At 52.9% G+C, this 22,284-nt stretch overlaps 9 protein-coding genes and 1 non-coding gene across 10 annotated transcripts; 1 reads left to right on the top strand and 9 right to left on the bottom strand.

Annotated features, from left to right (window-relative positions):
* Positions 1 to 2,699: 2,699 nt before the first annotated feature.
* On the bottom strand, positions 2,700 to 3,595 carry N0V89_011123 (uncharacterized protein; the record flags this gene model as incomplete). The annotated part of the gene is made up of 3 exons (XM_056219857.1): positions 2,700 to 3,029; positions 3,082 to 3,532; positions 3,588 to 3,595. 3 exons carry the CDS (start codon positions 3,593 to 3,595, stop codon positions 2,700 to 2,702), a joined length of 789 nt encoding a protein of 262 aa, XP_056066984.1.
* Positions 3,596 to 4,555: 960 nt separating this feature from the next.
* Positions 4,556 to 5,524, bottom strand: N0V89_011122 (uncharacterized protein; the record flags this gene model as incomplete). Its single annotated transcript, XM_056219856.1, has 1 exon — positions 4,556 to 5,524. The coding sequence occupies one exon, from the start codon at positions 5,522 to 5,524 to the stop codon at positions 4,556 to 4,558; it is 969 nt and encodes a 322-aa protein (XP_056066983.1).
* A 616-nt stretch (positions 5,525 to 6,140) lies between these two features.
* N0V89_011121 (uncharacterized protein) lies at positions 6,141 to 7,874 on the bottom strand (the record flags this gene model as incomplete). The annotated part of the gene is made up of 1 exon (XM_056219855.1): positions 6,141 to 7,874. One exon carries the CDS (start codon positions 7,872 to 7,874, stop codon positions 6,141 to 6,143), a length of 1,734 nt encoding a protein of 577 aa, XP_056066982.1.
* Positions 7,875 to 8,856: 982 nt separating this feature from the next.
* N0V89_011120 (uncharacterized protein) lies at positions 8,857 to 10,434 on the bottom strand (the record flags this gene model as incomplete). The annotated part of the gene is made up of 1 exon (XM_056219854.1): positions 8,857 to 10,434. One exon carries the CDS (start codon positions 10,432 to 10,434, stop codon positions 8,857 to 8,859), a length of 1,578 nt encoding a protein of 525 aa, XP_056066981.1.
* Positions 10,435 to 11,943: 1,509 nt separating this feature from the next.
* On the bottom strand, positions 11,944 to 12,989 carry CRC1 (carnitine transporter; the record flags this gene model as incomplete). Its single annotated transcript, XM_056219853.1, has 2 exons — positions 11,944 to 12,623; positions 12,677 to 12,989. 2 exons carry the CDS (start codon positions 12,987 to 12,989, stop codon positions 11,944 to 11,946), a joined length of 993 nt encoding a protein of 330 aa, XP_056066980.1.
* A 376-nt stretch (positions 12,990 to 13,365) lies between these two features.
* On the bottom strand, positions 13,366 to 14,208 carry N0V89_011118 (uncharacterized protein; the record flags this gene model as incomplete). Its single annotated transcript, XM_056219852.1, has 2 exons — positions 13,366 to 13,997; positions 14,055 to 14,208. 2 exons carry the CDS (start codon positions 14,206 to 14,208, stop codon positions 13,366 to 13,368), a joined length of 786 nt encoding a protein of 261 aa, XP_056066979.1.
* Positions 14,209 to 14,828: 620 nt separating this feature from the next.
* On the bottom strand, positions 14,829 to 16,742 carry N0V89_011117 (uncharacterized protein; the record flags this gene model as incomplete). Its single annotated transcript, XM_056219851.1, has 1 exon — positions 14,829 to 16,742. One exon carries the CDS (start codon positions 16,740 to 16,742, stop codon positions 14,829 to 14,831), a length of 1,914 nt encoding a protein of 637 aa, XP_056066978.1.
* A 1,615-nt stretch (positions 16,743 to 18,357) lies between these two features.
* On the bottom strand, positions 18,358 to 19,533 carry N0V89_011116 (uncharacterized protein; the record flags this gene model as incomplete). The annotated part of the gene is made up of 1 exon (XM_056219850.1): positions 18,358 to 19,533. The coding sequence occupies one exon, from the start codon at positions 19,531 to 19,533 to the stop codon at positions 18,358 to 18,360; it is 1,176 nt and encodes a 391-aa protein (XP_056066977.1).
* Positions 19,534 to 20,037: 504 nt separating this feature from the next.
* On the top strand, positions 20,038 to 20,122 carry N0V89_011115. The gene has a single exon. It is a non-coding gene; the product is annotated as a tRNA-Thr (tRNA).
* A 402-nt stretch (positions 20,123 to 20,524) lies between these two features.
* On the bottom strand, positions 20,525 to 22,163 carry N0V89_011114 (uncharacterized protein; the record flags this gene model as incomplete). The annotated part of the gene is made up of 2 exons (XM_056219849.1): positions 20,525 to 21,859; positions 21,909 to 22,163. 2 exons carry the CDS (start codon positions 22,161 to 22,163, stop codon positions 20,525 to 20,527), a joined length of 1,590 nt encoding a protein of 529 aa, XP_056066976.1.
* Between the last annotated feature and the right edge of the window lie 121 nt (positions 22,164 to 22,284).

Raw genomic sequence — 22,284 nt, 5'->3', positions numbered from 1 at the left:
AGTTTCCAGCTTGTCGATTGAGTGTCAGTGTTGCACCGTATGTAGAACCTTTCACACGATTGATCCAAAAGCCGGTATAGACCTGGTCGTCGAAAGATAGAGTCTGGAAGTCACTACTCATCTTGGTGCGTCTTGTCGCTCAACGTGATCGATGAGAGCCGGGTGTACATTGGTGTTAGGGGATCGGAGGCGGGCTGCTGATGTTATGTATGCGCAAAGCCAACCCTGCAGCCGCCGGGTGTACAGCCACGGTTTCAGCCTTGCGCAACATGCTGTAAGTTTTTGAGTGACCCAATCTACAAAATCCAATGCAAATCTAGACAAATTCTGTCTGTCGCTTTTGCGCTGGACTTTTTGGTGGCACAAACGCAGACATGAGGTTATTAACGATTCTGCCATAGGAAATGCGCCACAGGAGGTTTATCTTCGAAACAGTATTTCTCGACGGGGTTGTGGCGATACGGCGTAGTTCAGAGGGCGCGTAGAGAAGATTTAAGAATGAACCAGGGTTGGAGTGAACGTCAAAGCGCGAAGGTGGCTAATCATCTCCCGGCTCACGTAAAATGCGCAAAATATGTGAGGCGCTGACACTGCATACATGCATCTCGCAACGCAGTGCCCGAGTCAGTGCGGAGCGGAAATAGTCTGCCGTGCAACAGTATGATTGTTTCAAGTCAATAGAAACACTGTGCACAAGCATATCTAGTTTAAATTCATCACTTAGGCGGGATATAGTTCAAATGCTAGGGGATCCCATTCTAGTTTTGATTTGATTGGTTCAAACCACCGAGTAGCAATGTTCTCCAGTTGGACGGCTATCACAGTCAAGCTTCACCATTCACATGGATTGCCACTGTGGGCTCTGTTTGCCCTGTCACATTGGGGCGATGACACTTCATCGCTTTTGTCCATCTTCCTTGAAGGCTTTTGGAGACCGAAACCCCAAAAACCAGTGCACACAACGCCCAAAACACTGCACACTTCGCAGAATCCATCACCGGTACTGTCACCAGTGTCGCCACATAGCTATAAGTGCTGCATATCTGCTGGAGGATGTACGTTCCCAATTCGAACTACTTTATCAACCCTACACCGTACTTCATCTACAACCCTCTCCAACGACAACTGCCTAAACACCCAGCAACGGACCCTACCATGTGTCACTACACCATCAAGTTCTTCGAGTGCGACCATAAGACTGATGACAATGTCAAGGGGTGCTCACTATGGGAAAAGACAGGGACACACTGCGATATCGATAATCCTGCTGTGAAAAAGCGGAAGGACTGCAGTATCCGTAGTGAGAATGTGACAGGTCTTTGTCCTCGATGTCATCGTTTGGAACGTGCACGCCTTCTAAGAGAACAGGAAGAGCAGCGTGCGCGCATGAAAAGAGATCAGGAAAAAGAGCGAGCGCGGCTCGAGCGAGAGTATGATGAAGAAATGCTGCGAAGGGACTTGGAAAAAGCCAAGCTTGTAGAGAAAGAAGAGCAACGTCAGATCGCGGAAGCACATGAGGCTCATTTAAGACGGGTTAAGGAAGACTCTGAAGCATTATGGCGTGGTGAAAACGACATCCAGGTAGGTCAAGCTATGTACGAGTACGCTCTTTGCGCATGAGAGCAACTGCTGTACTGGCAATCTTTGTGCGTTCGACGCATGGTATAGCAGCTGCTGATGTAGTGGTCCAGGAAACCAACGAATCATATACTACGATAACTCATACCACGACCACCTACACGACTGTGACTACTGTCGAAGAGACCTTGCCATCACCTCCACCACCACCTCCTCCTCCGCCGCCGCCGGCAGCACCAGTTGCTGCCATTCCGTCACCTCCACCACCTCCACCGATCGACTACTCTCAGCCACCAAAAGAACAGAGCTACGGCCACCACTTCATCGGCAGCCGTCGTCAACCCATCCATGAATCGCAAAAGCTACCTGCCGAGCATCCGTTGTCCGCGACCGCTGCATCGATCCCTCGAGCCCCACAAGCACCAACGCGACTTGCAGGGCCCGCCACACCTGCTGCACCTTCTTCCCGATCGTCAGCTAGTGGATTTTCAGGAGCGTCTCCTGGCAATCAGATACCTCATGCGCGGTCTGCATCGAAGAAAGCACCGCAAGGTGATTTTGCTAGCGAATTGCAGGCACAGTGGAATCGGTTGGGTATCAGGCGTGAAATAGATGAAGATGAGGATGATGGTATTACGACGGCTTCAATATCGCCATCTGAGTCTGCTTCACAGATTGGTGGCGGAACATCGAAGGAACGAAGGGGACAGTAGTGATGGTGCACCGGGCCAATCTTTTTATATTGGGAGAAAGAGGAGTGGCCGATGATGAGAAGTAAATTAGGTACAGTGGTTCCTGAAGCAAGCTCAGTTTTCCTGTTTATACCATGCTGTGTTTCCCCATATTCGCAGATGATTGAGACGGACCAGCGTAAGAGGATTCCATTTATTCATGCTTGATGATTCGAGCGTAAGTCTTCGTTCTACATAATGCTTACATAACTATCCTACAATTTCCAGCAAGAAGATCCCAAAGCTCCATTCCTAGTCCAAGCACCCACTGGTATTTCCATATCAAACGCTAAACAGAGACAAACAAAATCGATCAATGGTTCCTTCTACGGGGTCCCTTATTCGACCTGCACCATGTGGCCGTTGCCAATTACAGAAGCGGGTAAGCCACTATGATCGGGCTGCTACTGGTACTACCATTGGGCCTGCGTGGTAAAACTGCTGTTGCGGCGGAGGCTGCACTGGAGCATACGCTGGTTGATCATATCCAGTGGTGTTATATGCCGTCTGCGTCGCGCTCTCCTTCCAAAAGTTTGACTTGCACAAGCTGATGATGGCAAAATATGAGAATATCTGAAAGAATCCGTTGAGATAATACATCGCACAGTTTACATCCATGTCCAGGTACTTTTTTTCGAGGCTACGAGCATCGACAACGAGGATGAATATATTCGACAGCACCATGCAAAGGGTGAGTGCAACTATTCTTTTGATAACGTCCTATCTAAGTAAGTACGCGAACACCATGATTGTGGTTAGAAGGGTGACTTACGTTGATAGCGATGCCTTTGGATCGTAACTTCATGAGCAGTGCCATGGAAATAGCACCCCCAGCAACCACGCTCAATATGTAGAGAACATCGTATGCAACAGCAAACTTCTCTGCGTCATAGTACGTTTTGTAATTGACCACGTACCGGTATCCGGACGTACCACGGGCCATGGCCTGCCAAGTGTTGTAACAGTTGAGGCCCGTATATCCCGCTGTTAGAGCCGCCATGACTCCAACAATAGCGAGCGTAGCGACTTTTACAATGCCCTGGCTCGAGTCGAGGCGCTGACTGAGCAGTCGGTTGACTCCCCAGACAACGATGAATAGCAGGATCCACTGGCCGATGTTGAAGAATATACTGAACACGATTACAAAATCGTAGTAGTCGTATAAGGTTGGGAGAACCCAGCATTCGCGGAGAACAGTGCCGAGAATAGTAAGTGCCCAACCACTGTACTTCGTCAGCCACCCGTGTTGTAGATGGCACGCATGGGTGCGCAACTTACATGCTCATGAACACAAGTACGACAAAAAGCATCCGTATCAGCTTATTTGATCTTTTGCGGACGCAACAGGTGTAAATTAGGACGCCGAAGGTGAAGACGAAAAACAGACAGTACGCAACGAAGTACGCGATGGGTGTCCAGAGGTAATAGCCGTCGGAGAGGAAGCCTGGACAGGCCCCATTGCTACTACCTCCACTGCTTCCACCGAAACTACTGCCGCCGCGTCTTGGAGCCATAACAGTATAACAACTTTGTCGTCTGGTCTTGTGACCGAGAAGCCGGTGTTCGATGAGGCGCTCCTCAAAATTCACGAGGTCGTCAAAGTCAAAGCAAAATGCGAAATGAACCAAAAAGCGCTTGTTCACAGCAGACTCATCTCGTATTATAATCACTCGCGCGCCTAACATTGTCGACTATTTTTATGCTTTTGTCACCGGTGCTGCGTTGCAGCCCCCTCGTATCCTCATTTGCTCAGCGAATCATGGCAAGGCTGCAAGGCTGCTTTCCGTGCACCAAGCCTCTGCCAAGCGGACTGGCCACATTCACGAGGACTTTGATTGGCTCGCGCAGGAGAAGGCCACGGGTAAGCTTGTAGCAAGGCTTGCCAGTCGTACATGTCTCCTGGTTTGACTAGCGTGCAGTTGGTGTTCGGCGATGTCTCTACGAGGATGGAATGCGAAGTACGAAGGGTGGGGCTGTGTTTCCTTTGCTCAACGGCTTGTGCCCAGCGCCTTTCACTTGTGAAAGTCACGTGGACGAGAATCGACTAGGTTGCTGGAGGACGGACAGCACTATTACTCTGGAAAGAAAAACCAGACATGAAGAGAGAAAAGCTGAAGTGGAGATCCTATATCATCCGTCATCCGATATCCAACGGATGTGGACATGGTATAGCAACCGCGCAATAATATGCAGATCACGAGCGAAACTTGCACGCAAACCTCAGACGTCAACCCAACCGCTCACGCCTATGCCTCGGCGCTTTGCTGGAATATATCTTTCTCATGATGTTTCCATATTGTGGAGTGCGTTCCTCCTTCCAGTACTTTCAGCCTCCCACCACCCAACCGCTCATCGATCCATCTTGCTGTGGCAACGGGCGCGACGGGATCCTTGTCCCCATGCCACAGCCATACTTTTTCACTGTCGATATCTTTCAAATCAAATCCCCAATCTCGACAGGTGATGCTCCCATCTTGAATGAAGCCTCCCTTTCCCTGTTTGAAAGTTTCCAGAAGCCCTGCCACCGCATCATCGAGGTCCGTCTCTCTACTCGGATCCGGTTTTAGGAACTCTTTCTCTTCCGGTGTTTGGCACTGATCCTCTAGCGTACGTTTGAGCCGTGACGGATCCAGGTCGCGATACGGCGAAAGAAGAGATGGTAGGATCATATATCGCGCAGCGAGCTTGACGGCCCAAGGCGTGAAGCCTCCCAAACGCCAGGATAGGTAGGGCGTTGTGTCTAAGAAAGCTTCGATCGGCGCAATACCACACACCACGGTAGTGCCTCGCAGTCGTTCTTTAGGAATGAAACGCGCGCATGCCAGCGCGAAAGGGCCTCCTGCACTACCGCCTACGATACTGAAACGACTGATGTTAAGGTGGTCCGCCACGCTTAGGACGTCTTCAGGCCATTCTTGCAAACTCCGATTAGCTAACGTAGATAGACCGTTACCGGGGCGGTCGATGGTGATTAGGCGGGCGCCGATGTCTTTGCAGAGCTTGTTCCAACTTCGGCCTACGAGTCGACATCCAGGCATGCCATGAAACAAAAAAATGGCTGGATCTGAAGGGCTTGTCGAGCCGTATGTCGCAAAACCAAGGCTACGGCCATCGGGAAGAGTAAGGCTTTTATTTTCCTCAGGCCTCAAAGCAAGCTTGGAAGGATCTGGGGGCGACGAAGGTGGGGGCCTTTCGGTAGAGCCAAATATGCCCATCTTTTGAAATGTTCGAGGGAGTCGTGGGAAAATGAGTGGATGCTTTCAAATTATCTTTATTCAGTTGGCACGGCGGGTTGTACGTGGTGCCGCCATAGGGAAGTATGCAGGAATCTAGGAGTGTATTTGTGAGCCTAAAGTCGCAAAGTATTGCTTTGGTTGGCGTGAACTGACCGGAACGCTGCTGCCTCACGAAATAGAATCGGACCTGCATCGGCAACACGGAGCGCCGGTCTTTGCGAAACATTAATTACTATAGGGAAGGATGACATTTTTTACGGATGTAAGCAACATCCCAACCCTGTTAGGAGACCCAATCAGACTTTCTTCTTGGATTTCTCTCATTTGCAAGCTGACTTGCTCTTTTTTCAACATGCATTGTCCACCGAGTCGTTTATCAGTCAGTCGAAGGCACGATACCGTGCTTCCCGACTTTTTGAAGGTCTTTTACGACTTTCAACCCAAGAGCTACTCGGCACTCAACGAGGTAAGTATGCGAAATTCCTCACATCGATCTGTCGTCGTCCGATAGACTTAGTTTCATGAAAAACGTGCCTTCATTCAAAGTCCCTATTCACAACGAAAAAAACGATGGCATCCACGTACTCATACATCGCTACAACCACATCCAACTTCCCACGACCCAAGCCGAAAAAACCACCCCTTCCACGCCCACTGCGAACAATCCAATCAGCATACCCGGCGTGACCTTCTCCGCTCGCTCCCTTGTCGTCTGACCCAGAAAAGTATACAGCACCGCAGCCGCCACAGCAAGCGTCAGCATGACCACCATCACAGTCAATATCTTAAACGGCGAAAACGCATGCACAAACTGTATCGTCGTAACCTCCCTACTCGGATCCTCCTCCCCATCCGACCTCGCTCGTTCATGAGAATGCCGTTGTCTACGATTACTCGCAGCAACTCTCCTCGCCCAGTGCACCCACGTATACCTCGCGTCCCCCGATATTGGGTTGCGATATAAATCCAGCAGCGCATGCTCCGTGAAGGGCGCGCCCGGATGGCTGAGCGTTGCAAGGCCTCCTCTCGCCGCGAGAAGCATGTCCGCTTCTTCGTGCAGCCCAAGCGGGGTGTATGATCCGCTCCACGCGCTGATTTGGGAGAGGCGGATATATCGTAGTTTTCGTGCGCTGAGGGCGCGTAGGACCCACGGGCCGGCAAGTTTACGATACGCAGCGCGGAGTTCGCCCGCGAAGTGCATGTCGTCGAAATCTGCGGCTAGGTGTCTTAGCTTAGGCTTAAATGTTGGGCTGGGCTGCGGTGTGGTGACGAGGGAGCTTGGGATGGTGAGTTGCTCGAGGCGGTCGGCGACGCGGTGTCTGTTGCGCCGGAGACTGAGCCAGACGATGCTTTCCCTTGCGCTGTTTGTGCTGCGCGCAGAATTCCAGCGTTCATGTTTTGTAGGGGCGTCGGGTGGGGTGCGGATGAGGCCTTGTGCGGAGATGTTGCGCTCGAGTCGGTTGCGAGGGTCGTATGCGGAGTCGTGGGCCATGCCTAGCACGTGGATGCCTTTCTTAGTGGAGTCGTCCAGGGGCGTGATGTATAGGTCTGCGGTGCGGGGCCGGGTCTTCGGTGGGGGGAACTCTTTCTTGGGGCTAAAGGGGTATGGTGTTTTGATGAAGTGGGCTGGTAAATGTGGTGGCCGGTCTGGATCTCCTTTTGTCTGGATGGGGGCGAGCAGTTTGATGTGCCGCTGCTCCGAAAAACTTCTTTGTCTTGATGGATCTGGCAAGGAGGACTGCGGCGCGGGAGGTGAGTTCGGCCGCGAATCTATGGCCTGCAAAGTCGCGTAGTGTGCGTTAAGGAAAGCGTTCATGCGTATGCTTTCTGTTTCCGACGTGATCCTTTGGTGGTGCCTTTGTGTGTCACTAGAGACCCGGAGCAAGATTTCCTCCTCGAGGTTCTGCGACACAGTACGCGATACATTGAGCGGCCGTGGCATAACATCCGATGAAGCATTGCTGAGGATGCTGGAGCGTGGTGAGCTACGGTTATGCACCAGGTTGACCCGACTATATCTCTTAAAGCTCATCTGCCGCGCCTGACCCGGTAGTCTTCGCGTTGGAGCAGTGGAGTCGTCTGTCACAGAGTCGTGCGCAGGGATCTGGTTGAAAGGCGGAAGCGCCGTGAGGTACTCATTCGGTCTCGTTCTCCCTCTTTCCTCCTCCCAGTCTTCACTTCTGGTGCTTTGAAGTGTCGGAGCTGATGCTCTGTTACCCATTCCTTCAATATCACTGAAATTTCGCGTCCCATTGTCGTCTTCCCATTCGGAACCATCGTCGCTGGTAAGCTCGAGAAAGTCGGCTCCTGGCTGATCGCCTGCTGCCATGAGGCTGCCAGTTTCGGGGTGTATCGAATGCGTTCGTCTAGGCGGAGACCCGACAATGCGCGGCGATGATGCTGGACTGGATGAAAGATGTAGGGATGGCGGATGACTGAGGAGTAATCCTGGAGGCGGACTAAGGGGCGTGGAAGGAAGTGGCGGGACAGGATGTTGCTGTAGTCCGCTAGGAACCTTTGGCAACGGAGGTGTGTCCGCCATACCTCTTATGTCCATAGACGAGCACCAAGTGGTTTGATCTTTCTCGATATCGAATGACCAAGCTCTTGTTGAAGGACCACTCGCCGAGCCCCACACTCGCGGATGGCTCAGGACTCCTAGTGGGTTATTGAATTATCCGAATCGCGGCTACTCAATAGTGTTGATGGCGGTGATTGGGAAACAAAGTTTGAGACACGCCAGGTGCAGATGGACAAAGCGATTCAGATTGTACCTTGTCGGCGGTGGCTGCGATCATCAGGTGGTCGATTAATTAGTAAACCATAACAAAGCAGGCATGTACCTGAAATTAGCGGAAATGGCCGCCTACGTCTGTGGAATGCTGTCAATGGTAGAGTAGCGTTGTGGGGTCGAGGACTCACATTCCGCATGCTCACCGTTCGGTAATCAGGTGCTGTGGAACACAAAGTCGTACCGTGGTCGCGGAGGTACAAAGGATGCAGATGTTGGATATTCAAATGGACATGCCGTATTTACAGGAAGACAAAACTATGCTTAGAACCAGTGCCGCTGAAATGGCAGATCATGTACACATCCAAGCGTTCCAATCAACGTCTTCTTCCCAATGCCCCATATCCAGATAACCTTTCCCCAAAACGCCGCAAGAATATAATGCCGTTTGATGATTTGGTCGTTATCGTGCACCCTTGCGAGCCATAGACACAGTCTCAGATCAAAGATTTAGGTAATGCATTGCCCCGCCTAAGTAACACAAAGTACCAAATCTTCGGACGAGGTACAGTGGCGCTACTTACAAAACCATGAAAACGGTAGCAAACAAAGCGACGACCAGGCTAATCGTCGCACTGCCCGTCAACGAAGTGCCTGCACCATGGATGCCCAGAACCTCATCTTGGCGCGCAAAAGTGACGTTCTGGCGGATAGTTTCGTTCAAACATTGCCCATTGGCGATGTCGAGGCCACGCAGATCGTCCGGAACATTGAAGAACATGTAACTCTTGTTATTGAGGCCCTCAAAGCCAGAAGTGTCGTACGGGAACCAGTCGCTGTCATCGGTCGACGAGGTATTACGCAGCAAGATGCACTGCACTTGGTTTGGATGATCGTGCGCGAGTTGCGGGTAGGCTTTCATGACGTCCGAGTTGGAGGTGTCGGCAACAAGCACGAATTTTCGCTTTGGGAAGGTCTCGAAGACCCTGTCAAGTAGGTATTTGCGGATCGACAAGGTAGCACTGACGTCGGAGAAGTTCAGTGGTCGAGTATCGAAAGAGCCGCCAGGGTACGTCTTGAAGATGAAGTCCATATAATTACGCGTGACTTGCTCTGGGGTGGTTGTCAAATAGTGGAAGTGCGTGCTGTTTGGCAGACTCATCGACCAATTGGCATAGATCTCAGGCATGTTCATCCACTGGGTGAAGGGCCTGGCAAAGGAGTTCAGCAAGCCTTCTTTAGGGTCGTAAATCTTCGTAACGCGAAGAATATCGTCGATATCGGAGATAAACGTGATACCCTCGGTCGGTACGAGGTACGCAGTGGCATTTCCAGTGAGTGTGCCGTTGGCGAACACGTTGAGTCGCTGAACATTGTTGGTTTGGTTTCCAGCAAGTAGTCCTCCGCCAGATACGTTTTTGATAGGCACGAACACATCGAAGTCACCCTGAGAGGTAGTTTCATAGGGTAATGTGACGTTCTGAGAGCCACCTGGAGGTGTAATGGCATTGCTGCCGCCGGGCTCGCCGTCACCACCATTTGAAGGAGCAGGCTCAAGGTGCAGCGTGACGTTCTGGTCGCCCTGCTGCACAATAAAGATCTCTTTGGTCAGATTTCTCGCCTGATTCTGCTGGCTCTCAGGCAGATCCTTGAGTTCGACATCGATTAAGAATATGTTCGCCAGATCATCCAGCTTTGATTGTGATATGTTCGGCATCTTGTAGACATTTCCGTGGAAGCGCACATTCCAGCCCTGGTCAGTCCAATTGGCATACGGTGGCACGTTAAGCACCTCGGTCGGCGACGCTTTAAGATCATCATCTTTAATTCCGAGCGACGATTTCACCTGGTCACCGGTGGGCAGATCTTGGAAAAAATTGGGGATGCCTTCCGTGAAGTAGCTGGGCAGGTCGGTGCCTAGGACACTGCCCCAGGAAGCCGCGACGCTGTCTACGCCGTTTTTGATATCGTCCAAGATGTTGCGCTTGTCAACAACATAGCTACGGCCACCTGCAAAGTATATCGGTGCTGGCGTCGTGATAGGGGCGCGTGCTTCGACTGGTACCGGGGCAGCCGTAGGATCCGGGATCGCGACCGCGTTCGCCGCTTTGAATGCGGCAGCGAGCAGCAACGCGTGCTGCGAAGCCTTAATGTACATCCTGCAAGCCTCTACACAATATCAGCAATCAATGACTGGAAATGTAGAGCGAGTGGAGACAGACCTGTAGAAAATGCAGTAAGAATAGGCTCTAAGTAAACCTCAACACCAACACGGAAGTGACAGACGCAAGACGAAAGGAGGACACGCGATGAGGGAAACTAGGGCACGAGGGTAGATGCACGGGTACAAGGATATGATCCGCTTCCCGGTTTTTCAATAACCTCGCCGCCTCGGACTACATGCAGGAACCAAAACACCCCCGTTGACGTCATTCCGCTCATGCATCGGCACCGACGGATCGCCGCTAGCCCCATAAACGGCTAGCCCTCATCTCTTCAAACGGACTATGAGCAGAGTCCAGACCCTTTCTTATTTTGATGCCTTCCACCTCTTCTAGTCGTACTTTTGGTCGCTGGCTTTCGTACGCAATGATTACAGGATTCTCTTTATGCTACACTCTACCTCACTAATAGTTGTAGATGAGCTTGCAATATGGCAATATTCGGCAACGGTCTCACACAGGCAATCGGGTGAACAATGAATACCAAGTCGATGGAAGGGTTGCAAAGCGGATCTCGATAGCAACCGGGTCGTGTAATTGAACGAAGATTCAGTCATGCTCGTGTAGGAAGCATATTGCGACAAGCCATATAGTTCCACGAAAACGAGTTGGCGGGAAGAGATAGCTGCGGGCCGAAGCTAGAAGACGAGTATTTACGAGCAGATTAGAGAGAATCATTCATATGTGGTGTCGTGAGCAAAGCTCGGATTGGCTCTTTAACAGCCTCTCAGTAACATCAAAAGCTCCAAATGTCGCGATTCTTGGACTGCATTACCGGTTGAAAGAAGCTACCATACGTGCCGTCCTTGATACCACGCTCAATACTTGGCAGCGGTTCCCTAAAGACAATCGCTTAGTCCGATCATTGTTAAGCTTTCAACAACTGACCAGAGTGTCACGGTACATCAGATCGCAGATTTCAGAGTGCCAACATTGGTCGCGATGAAGATAGACGTGCGATAGGCTGCAAGGGTCGCGCTGCACTTGCATCGCCGAATAGGGTATAGCAGGCGCAATGCATACATAGTGTGGTGTGGAAGCTGGCGAAAGAAGGCAAGGAGGCAAACTTGCAAAAGTTCACTACAATCTTTAGCCTCGACGAAGAGGTCCGCCAAGAGGGCTGTGATAGGTGAGAGGTATCAGGCTGCACGACATCATTTGATCGCGAAATTGGTGCTTCGGGCCACAAGAACTATCTTGACCGATGAGGCGGATTGAAGTCACACAAGATCCCCAGGTGTGTCTGCTTGACGCACGCTATCGGAAGAGGGGTAATCCATCATCTGTCTATGTACTTATGGCGTTCGCCCATCACTGCCGTATAAGCGTTGTTCTTCAAGCTGCTAGATTGATCTTCTATATACACTTTAGACCAGGCTCTAGCTTGCCAAACCTTCGCAATGCAATTCATATGAACGTCCAAACAACCAGTAAAGCAATGGAGTTTACTCTCCATCCTTGTCGAACATCTTCGTCATCGCCTTCTGCGCCAGCTCCACACCCAGGAACGTCGCCGCATTCGCTGGCACTGCTCTTGCCATCGCAGGTCCAATGCCCGGGAAGAAAGCCTTGTACCCTCCAGCAGCGTAAATCCCTCTTATCGTACCTCCAATAGTCGGCCTTCCCTCCGCGCTCTGCAGCCTCGACTTGATCGTGTCAATAGGGAAGACAGGGATCCACATGGCGATACCCGCAGAACCACCCGCGACCATAACCGCAGAAAGCGACAATTGCCCCGGCTGTCCAGTAACCGGATCCTTGGGCGTCAACTTCCTCTTCACGACCTCGTACGTCGCGAAGTAACACGCAGACCCGGGTCCATCTCTCGCAAGTGTCATCGCGCTTCCTCTAAAGACCGAGCGGATACCGCCTTCCTTGTACAGCTGGCGCACGACATCGACACCGCCGCTGTACTTTGGCTTCTCACCAGGCGCAAGCTGTTTCTGGCCCTGGATTTGGAGCAGCACTTTTACGCGCTCGAAGGGTGCGGTGATAATCGTCATGGGGATCGCAGAGAAGAAACCGGCGGCCGAAACTTGCGCGACGCTGTACTGTCCGTTTTCGACTTTCGAGAAGCTGGAGACTAGTTGTTTTCCGACGTCGTAGCCCCAGAAGGATACCGCGACTGCACTTCCCTATTAGTTTTCATAACTCTTCGAGGATGGGTGGAGATCTTACACATCGGCGTGACGCCCACGAGCGGCGCACTCACACCCGCATACAAGCCCCTTGCGAGCCCTTCCTTCGCAATCGTTCTGCGTACTACGTCCATTGCGCCGCTGTACACGCCCTTCTCGGCGGTTTGTAACCGCACTTTCACGAGGTCGAAAGGGTGCCCCACGACGACGGCAAAGACGCCGCCAACGCCACCTGCGACGAGAGCGCGCAGCGACTGTGCTGACTTCTTGGTCGCCTCTTTGACATCCTCCTTCAGTTCTTCTTTGGAGGGGAGATTTTCTGCTTTGAGCGGGTTCTCGAGTTTGTTCGACATTGCGCGCGTGCTTCCTTCCCTTCTGGCGGTGAATAGACAATGGCAGCAGCAGTCCCCGAGGGTACGTAGACAAAGCGGAAGAAAGCAGGAAAGGCGACCCGAATATCGAAGAGAGAAAAAGCACAAGGTACAAAGGTAAATTTACAATTTACATGTGCTTGCTTGCTCCAGGTCTCCGGAGCTTGGCCCTGACGTCGGGCGGCGCTCGGCTGGCAAAGAACCGAGGCAAAACACGACCGACTGGAGCCCCGCGAAACTAAAACCCGCTTTTTATCAGCCGCATCACGCGGAGAAGCCACGGACCAAGGGCTCGCTCAGCTCAGCACCTTAGCTGGTTGTACAACATTTAGTCTATTCGCATGTTACAGTCTATGATCTATTTTCCAACATTCGTGAACCTCAGGTAGGGCTTCACTTCACGGACATTGTCCTGTCCAAACTTCTTCCTCGCATCCTCCGTGCTCACACTCGGCGGCACAATGACATCGTCCCCACTTGTCCAGTCAATCGGCGTAACAACGCCCTTCTTATCACCCAACTGCAGACTATCGATCACCCTGAGCACCTCGCTCGTATTCCTTCCCGTGCTCGCGGGGTACAGCATCGTCAATCTGATCTTCTTACTCGGGTCGATGATATATACCGCGCGAATCGTGAAAGCAATGCCCTTCTTTGCGATATTGTCCAGGTCGTCTTGCGAGATCATGTCGTAGAGGTAGGCGACTTTACGGTCGGCGTCGGCAATGATTGGGAACGTGACGTTGGTGTTGCACACTTCGTTGATGTCGGAGACCCATTGGTCGTGTTGAGAGAGGTCGTTTGCGCTCAGCCCGATCATCTTCACACCTCTGTTCTCAAACTCCCCCTTCAACTTCGCAAAAGCACCCAGTTCTGTCGTACACACGGGCGTGAAGTCCGCAGGGTGCGAGAACAGAATCGCCCAGCTGCCCTCGATGTACTTGTGAAAGTCAATGTCTCCATGGGTAGTCTTGGCCTGGAAGTTCGGCGCTGTGGTCAAGTCAGTATCACTGTTAGATGGGAATTGTACAAGGCGAGGGTACTTGCCTACGGAGCCTAATCGGAGGCGAGGCTGCTCAGCAACAGGAGGCGTTGCGAATCCGCGGCGGAAGAGGGGAGCTGCTGGGCGCTGAGCGCGGAGCACCGGGCGGGTGGCGAAGCGTAGAGCGCAAGGAGCCGCGCGGGGTAGGAAGGAGGCCATTCTGTATATGTCGACGAAGTGTGGAGTCAAGTTCGAATGTTACTTTGCCATTGAGCGTTCAAAAACTGCATATATTGTTGATGAGTAAGGAAATGAGCGTTTCATCGCGTCATTCTGGAGATCGACCCACCCACAGCTCCTAGCGGGCGCGGTTCCTGACTATCGATAGCGCGCATCCGGGGACGTCTCGGAGCATGCTTCCGGCATTCCGGCAAAGGCCAGCATCACGGTGGACTGTTCCTGCATCACATGAAAAGGTTTAGTCAGGGCTGCGACTTTTCTTCAGATACATTTGATTCGAGTATTGGACCGTGCTAGACACACACCCATCTCTATAAATTCCTAGCATCGCCAACTCCTCCCTGCACCCTCCGAAGAAGGCACACATCGCTCAACGAATCAAACATGGTTCAGATTGGGTATAAACACTTGCACAAAGCAGCAGATGCCTCCCTGCAGCGACATCGCTGGTGCAAAGTCGAGGCTCGATCCGCACGAATAGAAGTTATGAGTATGAAGCTAAGAACGACCATTACCGCCGTTCGCCGACAGTAAGTGTTTTGAAAAAGGAAACAAAGGGAATTGAAATGCCATGACCGTGCCGTAGCTCATGAAGGACGTTACAATGCTTGGCCGGGAATGGGCTTCCGGGCCGGCATCTGGATGGGAGCGTTGGGGTTGACGTTGGGGTTCATGGGGCTGGGGCCAGGCGGCGACCCACGTCGGCTAATCTGGCTCGCAGAGTTTGCGCGCGGTCGGCCCATTTGTGGAGGAGGAGCCATCTGAGGTCCTCCGCCGTAAGGGCCGGGGGACATGGAGCGAGGTTGTTGGGCGTAGGGCGCGTTGCTGTTCGACCGGCCACGTCCTTGAGGAGGTGACATCTGACGAGGTCCTGGGCTCCCCGAGCGAGGAGCCGGAGACATGCGGCCGCTGGCAGGAGAAAGAGAGGTCGGATGAGGAGACGAGCGTCCGTTGCTGGCGGGTGAAAGAGGACGCGGCTGGGGAACACCTGCGTGGCCCTTGGGAGGGCCGTTAGGCCCATTCGGTGGCGGTCCCCGCGTGTTGCGAGGGGGTCCTTGAGGGCCATTGCGGGGAGGTCCTTGACGGGGTTTGACGGCATGCTTAGAGAGACATGTGCGTGGAACAACACCTTGCTGAGAGCGGTCTAGACGGACACACAGCGCCCAGCCATCATCGTATTCGTGAAGCATGCGAACCAGTTGACCTGCGCGAAGTTCGAGTTCATCACCCATGGAGGGCTTGAAGTCAAGCTGGATACGGTGGACGTTATTCGGACCAGCAGTTGCGCCACCACCAGCAGCGACGGGCAAAGGTCCAGAGGGAGCAGGTCCAGGAGAAGCAGGAATGTCGTCAGTCCAAGCGGGGCTCGGAGGAACATTATCAGCTTTAACGGCGGGAGGACTAGGAAGAGGAGCCGTGACAGGTGCCTTCTCAGCGGCGGCAATAGCAGGAGCAGGGTTGCCGAAGTCCGCGCTTGGGGCTGGGGAGTGATTGAAGTTCATTGGACTTGCAGGTGCAGAAGCTTGTTGAGTCTCAATGGCCGCATTGTTGCCGAAAGGATCCTGCGGAGGGCTGCTTGAGCGCGCTTGCGGGTCGTTGAAAGGATTGACGGGAGCGGTACTGGCATTGGAAGCCCCAAGTCGCTCCCAGGAGCTGCCTGGACGGTCTGGTGAGGGTGAGCGGTTACCGGCGGCTGCGCCAGCTCCAGCTCCAAGTGCGGCGGCACCGAGCAGGTTGGCGCCACTCTTGCGGTTCGGGAACGTAGGATCGAACTGGGTGACGGGTCGGAGGCTTAGGCGAGGCGCGTTCGTTTGTGTCCTGATGCTGGGAGTAGACTCCTTTGCAAGTGGCGGCGGAGGCATGTTACGCATAGAGGTGGCTTTCTCGTTGTCCACTTGCGAAGCAGCGGCGGCTCTCTCCTTCTTCTTGCGGTGAGCGATGAAGAGAATAGCACCCAAGAGAGCCCCGATACCGACGAGGATACCCAACGCAAGACCAGCCTTAGCGCCTGCAGACATGCCACTTGACGCAGCTTCAGCGGAAGAAGTGGCCGAGGCGGCTGCTGAAGTGACGCCAGCTGCAACAGTGCCAATGATAGAGGATGCAGTGACCTCTGGCGAAGCAGACGTGTCAATCTGCAGTGACGTTTGCGCATGGCTGACGCTGGCGCTGACACTGGCACTGCTATGCGAAGTCACTTCGGCAGTGCGGCTGCTCTGCTTGGCCGTCGAAGTTGGTGTTGCTTTCGCAGTTTCCTCCTCTTCTGATGAACTTGATCGTGTGCGAACAGCAGGCTCTGCAAGAGTCCTTGTCTGCTGTACCGCGCCCCCAACGGCGCTCTTAGCGTTGCTCTCGCTCACGGTCACCATGACTACGCTCTGGGTAGCTGCGAAGGTGTTTGGCATAGTAACAAATACTGTCTCCTCAACGGGATCATCCTCTTCCTGCTCTTGGAAAAAGTTATGGCGCTGGCGGCGCTCGAGGTGCCTTAGTCCATGCTGATGGTGCACCATTTTGACAATGACTGCCTTTCAATCCAACAATAGGCGCAGATGGTCGTCCACAAAGGGGTTGTCTTTCTGGCGAACAATGGTCGGTATCGAATCGGGAAGGCGCGCACAATTAGTGTATTATTTCGCAGTATTCGACGAATGTCGATATATACAGGCGCAGTTGGCGAGGTCCAAGGGAGGCCGGAAGACTTTGCGGAATGTGGCGGTCCAGAATTCGGGGTTGGCGCTCGCGGAATGTAGGTGTATGTACTATGTATGTACGGGCGTGTGGGCGCAAACTAGGCACTAAACATAAGGAGTGTGGGTATTAAGGTGAAGGGAGTGACTGCGAGGGCTGCGCTCGATGAACGAAGGGCGAACGACAGCCGGGTCGCGTGGTGTTGTGAGGAGTGACGGGAAAGGCGGAGAGAGGCGAGAGGTGGTGAGAGGGCAATGGCACTGGCGGCAGAGAACAGCAGGGCCTGAGAAACGCGGCCACGACGGCAGACAGCAAGCGGCCAAACGAATCAACCAGCTTGCCGCGAGGCACACTGCTTCGTCCATCCTGTGGCCCGTGCCATCCCGCACATCATTTCGCCATTCACGCAGGGCTCAGGCACAAAACTGCTGTGATTCGCTCAGATATCCAATTTCCCGCTGCCAGATGAGCCTTGCTATTTTAGCCCAGTCTAACCCCCGAGCGGACCACGACCCCCCTGATTGACTGTGTTTCTGCTCCACGCGCTGAGGCTGGGGCCAAACACGCCGAACGATAATGGCACCAGTTGTGCACGACAGCTGTTTATCACAACCCAGCACCGTGCCTCAGAGTCGCACAACGAGAACACCACCTGCTCGATACTCGTACAGCAGCCCAGCCGCACACGGGAGAACACGCAGTCAGCACGGTTTGACAGATATGAGTGGCTGCGTCACTCATGGCAAAGCCTTCGTTAATTCCCGCGCCGCCATGCAGTTCATGGACAAGCGGCAGAGATCGTATTCGCCCCCAGAACTGGACCACACATCCGAGAAGGGTAGGCGGAGTGATGCTCGTAATTTGGCGCATCCTGCTGGTGTGTGGCATCATTTAATCGATAAGATGGCTGCGTCGGGTGGAGCGACGGCGAAGTGTCGGCTTCGTTCCTAGCACTATTTGAGCATGGCGAGAATATGGTCGCATGTAGCGTAAAAGTACGGGGGCGAAGAAGCTTTGGTACACTAAATCATGTAGAACGCCTTGGTGCCTTGGAAAAGCCCCGTCCAAGCTGGACACACTGGTCGAGCACTCAAAGTGCTGCTCCAGCGCCTTACACCCTTCTAGACGTCTGGGTACATGGGGTGGTGCTGCTAAATTTATTGACGTTGACAGTTGATGAAGTATACAAAGCGCAGTCAATCTGCTACTTGCGCCTCTCGTGTCGAATTTGCAGACCGGTCAAAGCTCGTTTGACATTCAGGTTTCTACATTTCGAACACTTCCTATTATATTACAGGATACCGTAAACTATTATGAATCTCAAAGCTTTGAGCCTAATATTGTCTGGCCAACGTTCACGCTTACGCTACACTCGCGCGCCGCAATCCAAGCTCATAGAATATTACCCAACATTTGAACAATCCATCACCTCAAACCCTACGCCCCATTGACGCCGTCTACATTCAACGCGGCCATCCCATCTAGAAGCCCATGCTCTTTCAGTAGCCCATTGTATCGTTCCTGCTTCACGTGCACCACTTGCCTCGCGCCTTCCGCTCCTACGACGGGCAGCTTCTTCAGTCCCTGACTCTTCAAGTTCTTCGGCACGACCTTCGGATCGAGCAGTCCAACCTGCACCAGCACACTGGCCTGATCCCAATACATGTGCTCATTTACGAGCTTCCCACCTCTTACACCCACTATACTGACCATCGCGATTTCCACACGCTTATTCGTCGGCGGCACTCCAGGTAATATCCAATCCACATCATCCGAATGCGTAAACGACACGAACATCTCGTCCACCACGCGATCCACACCAACCGTCCTACTCAAAAGCCGGATCTCAAAGTCCTCCACCAAACTCGGGATGAAAAACTCGCGGTAGAACTCCTCTAAATTCTTCTTCCCCACGCCGCCCTCCAGCGTCGGTACAATAGTAACATTCGCGCTGTTCTGACTCATCCCCTGCACCACGCTCATGCTGCCTCGCTCAGGGACCTGCTCCTCATACTTCGCGTTCCACGCAGCTTGCGCCACAGACTCAATGTCTCCCTCTATCTTGAAGGCTTTCCTCGCGCATGCGAACGCCCGGCTGAACGCTAGCTCTGCTTCCACATGCTCATATGTCTTCGAGTCCGGCTCTGCGAACCCAATCTTGCACTTCTCATACCGGTATAACCACCAATCGCACATCTCCGGCCGAGGACTGTTCTGCTGCCCACTCACATGTATCTGCACGCGCAGCTGACTTGGGTACATATGGCCCGCGTTCGGCAACACGCTGGGATAGAACGCAATGACCCCACAGCATCTCGGCATGGGCTTCTGCGCCGTCTTTAAAACGATGGTCGCGGCGTCGCCGTATGCGAGGATGACGTAATATTCACCGAGAAGTAGGTCCTTGTGCAGGTTCTTGAGGGTCGAGATGTATGTCGGCTGCTGCGACACATCGAAAGGGAGGTATGTCGTTTCGAAGCCTTCGGCTTGCCAGGCGAGGAGTGTGGTTTCGGGCGCATGGGCCCTTGATGCTGTGATGAACAGGCGTGGTGGGCGTGAGTTGAACGAGAGGAAGCCAGTAGTTGTGCCGCTTGAGGAGGCCTTTGCGGACATGCTGGCTGTTTCGCTGTCTGCTCGCCTGTTCGGTGATTGAGGTTTGGATCTAGAGACCAGAGGTGAATGCGATTCCGTCGTGCGCCCCGTCTGGGCTTCAGCCGTACCAGCAGCAGTGTGGAAGCCGCAAGTTCATGGCTTGCATGCTTCTTGGAAACTTGCGCTTATATCACGCCCAATCCCTGCCACAAGGTCTTCGCATCCAATATATTGAAGTTCCGGAGACGCTTGCGGCTTTGTGCGATCACCGACGCCATGTGTGACATCATCTCCCTTTTGAGACCGTGCAAGCTTCGGGACGAGTCCCCGTTGCTTGTCTCCTTCCACAAGTGTCGACCTGAGAAACTAGGCGTGTCATCCGCTCGCTTCCGTCGCGACCCCACAATGATAAAAACTGGACCCTGATTTTTTTTCTTGGACAGCACTGCGAAAATTCCATAGGAATTATTTTTCTACGGCTATATAACCTTAAACGGTGACAATGTGAGCAAGTAACAACCTGAAGCCCGCTTGGCTCAGTGGTAGAGCGTATCACTAGTAGCCGTCCAAGCACATGATAAGGTCATCAGTTCGATTCTGATAGTGGGCATGGCTTGATGGTTGTTGAATTTTTGTCCTCCGAGAAATAGAAGAGTATTGTTTTGGCAATGGGGATATAAGAAAAGATTAATCTTGGTGACAGCCTTTTTCACGTTCCAATGTGGAGGTACCAGTCTCCTGATTTTTGGTGGGTGACACGTTCATGCTTTTTTTTTTGGCGACAGCTAGATGTTTGATGACCGATTTGGAATGTATTGACCGACTGAAATAGGACCGACTGGAATATATGGACCGATTGGAATATATTGACCGAGTGGAATATTTTGACCGAGTGGATTATTTTGACCGAGTGGAATATACAAACTCGTCATGTCCAACAACTGTCACACAAATCCCGGCATTGCCTATGCATATGTGGCTATCATTATACCCAGGACGCTCAATCCTGCCTCTACCTATTCCTCGTTCCCCCAATCCAATGTGCCTCCCCACTCTTCGCGTCATCCCACACATTCCTCATGCCCATTCCATTCCTCACTTTGTCTTCGCTCTCCACCACCTTTAGCGGTAGATCCTTTCCTATGCCACACAGCACGAACAGCGCCCACTTCCACCTAAACGGATTAATCGCAATGGTAAAGACAAACCAGTAGATTAGCTCCGAGTACGTGAAGAATTCGAACGCGCCGCCCGGCGCCTTGGCTTTGATGAAGCGCGTCATGTCGATCCAGCGCTTCATCCACCAGGGGCGTGGGCGCGCAAGCGGGTCCACGAGGTACATCAGAAGGAAGCGCGTGTAGATGCCGATGTGGTAGTTTCCCACTGTGCCGATCGCATTCACATATGTGCAGTTATTACAACAGATATCTGGATGTTCCGGAGGAAAGACTTGCAGGTACCAGTTTGGCGGCTCGTAGGGCTCGGTGAAGACTTCTTCTGGAAGGAATTTCAGAGAGGGACGCTTGTAGCCTGTTGCCATGATGACAATGTCGGCTTCGATGAGCTTTTCGGTGCCGGGGCCATTCTTGGGGACGCCTTGAGACCGCTTGTTGAATTTGATGCCGGAACCGGATTCGTCGTATCCGAGAATATCGCCTCGAAGCCAGGATGCTTTGCCGCTGCGGACTAGGTCGAGAACGTCGTCGTTTACCATAGGAGTTTCGGTGAAGAGGCCCTTGCCGCTGTTGCGGGGTGGCGAGATATCATATAGGTCGCGGTAGAAGAAGAGTCGGAGGATGTTCTCTGGTATCCAGGAGAAGATCGTCTCGCTTCCGAGGACGTTCATGGCGAGAAGTCCATTGATGAGCGGGTTTCGAGGGATAATCCATTTTTCGCTACGGGCTAGCACATATGAGTGCTTTGCTTCTTCGTGGGCGACGAACTCAAGGGCTTCAACTGCGGAGGCGCCGCCGCCTATGATGGCGACTGTCTTGCCCTTAGCGGATTTGCCGTCGAGCTGTGATGAGTGCCATATCTCGCCCTTGAAGTGCTCTTGTCCTGGCAGAGTGGGCATCTTCGCGTCGCCACATGTTCCAACGGCGGCGATTATACCGTCGAAGCGGCCGAGAGAGGGGTCATTCAAGATCCACCGGCCGTGCGGATCTTTGTACACCTTTTCAATGCGCGTGTCGAAGGTCGTTTTGTCTTCAAGACCATAACGATGCCAGAGGTCTGTGATCTGCGAAACGATTTGTTTACGGTCGGGGTATCCTTTCTTCCATTGGACACTAGGATGAAATCTATACATAATGGAGTGGATCTGGAGGCCGGAGGTATTGTTCACTCGCTGGAGAGGGTTCAGCATTGTGGGTATGATAAAGCGGTGGGTGGCTTACACTCCAGATTCCACCCAGATTCTCCTTGGGGCCCGCTTCGAAAATGCGGCAGTCGAAGCCATGGCCTACGATGTGGGATGCTGCAGATACGCCCGTGAGACCAGCTCCAATAACAGCAATTTTAGGTCGCTTCAAGTTTGCGCGCGGAGGGGGCGGGGTTGGTGATAGGACCTTGTCGAGGACCCATTGGAGGAGTTCGTAGATGAAGAGGATGGGACTCTGTATGAGATACTGGAGGAAACTTTGGAGGCCCATCGTGGATGGACGGACTGCCTTGTTCCTTGGTTGCTCTCTGCAGCTACAGGCTGAGAAATGAAGAACCTTTTATACGGTAATCATAAGCAAGATCCGGCCACCAGCGGAAGGCCAGCATTTC

This window comes from Didymosphaeria variabile, assembly GCF_027946475.1.
Source record: "Didymosphaeria variabile strain IMI 356815 chromosome Unknown scaffold_8, whole genome shotgun sequence".
Lineage (NCBI taxonomy): Eukaryota > Fungi > Ascomycota > Dothideomycetes > Pleosporales > Didymosphaeriaceae > Didymosphaeria > Didymosphaeria variabile.
The sequence above is the reverse complement of the archived record's forward strand: the minus strand, read 5'-3'. Positions and strand labels throughout refer to the sequence as shown.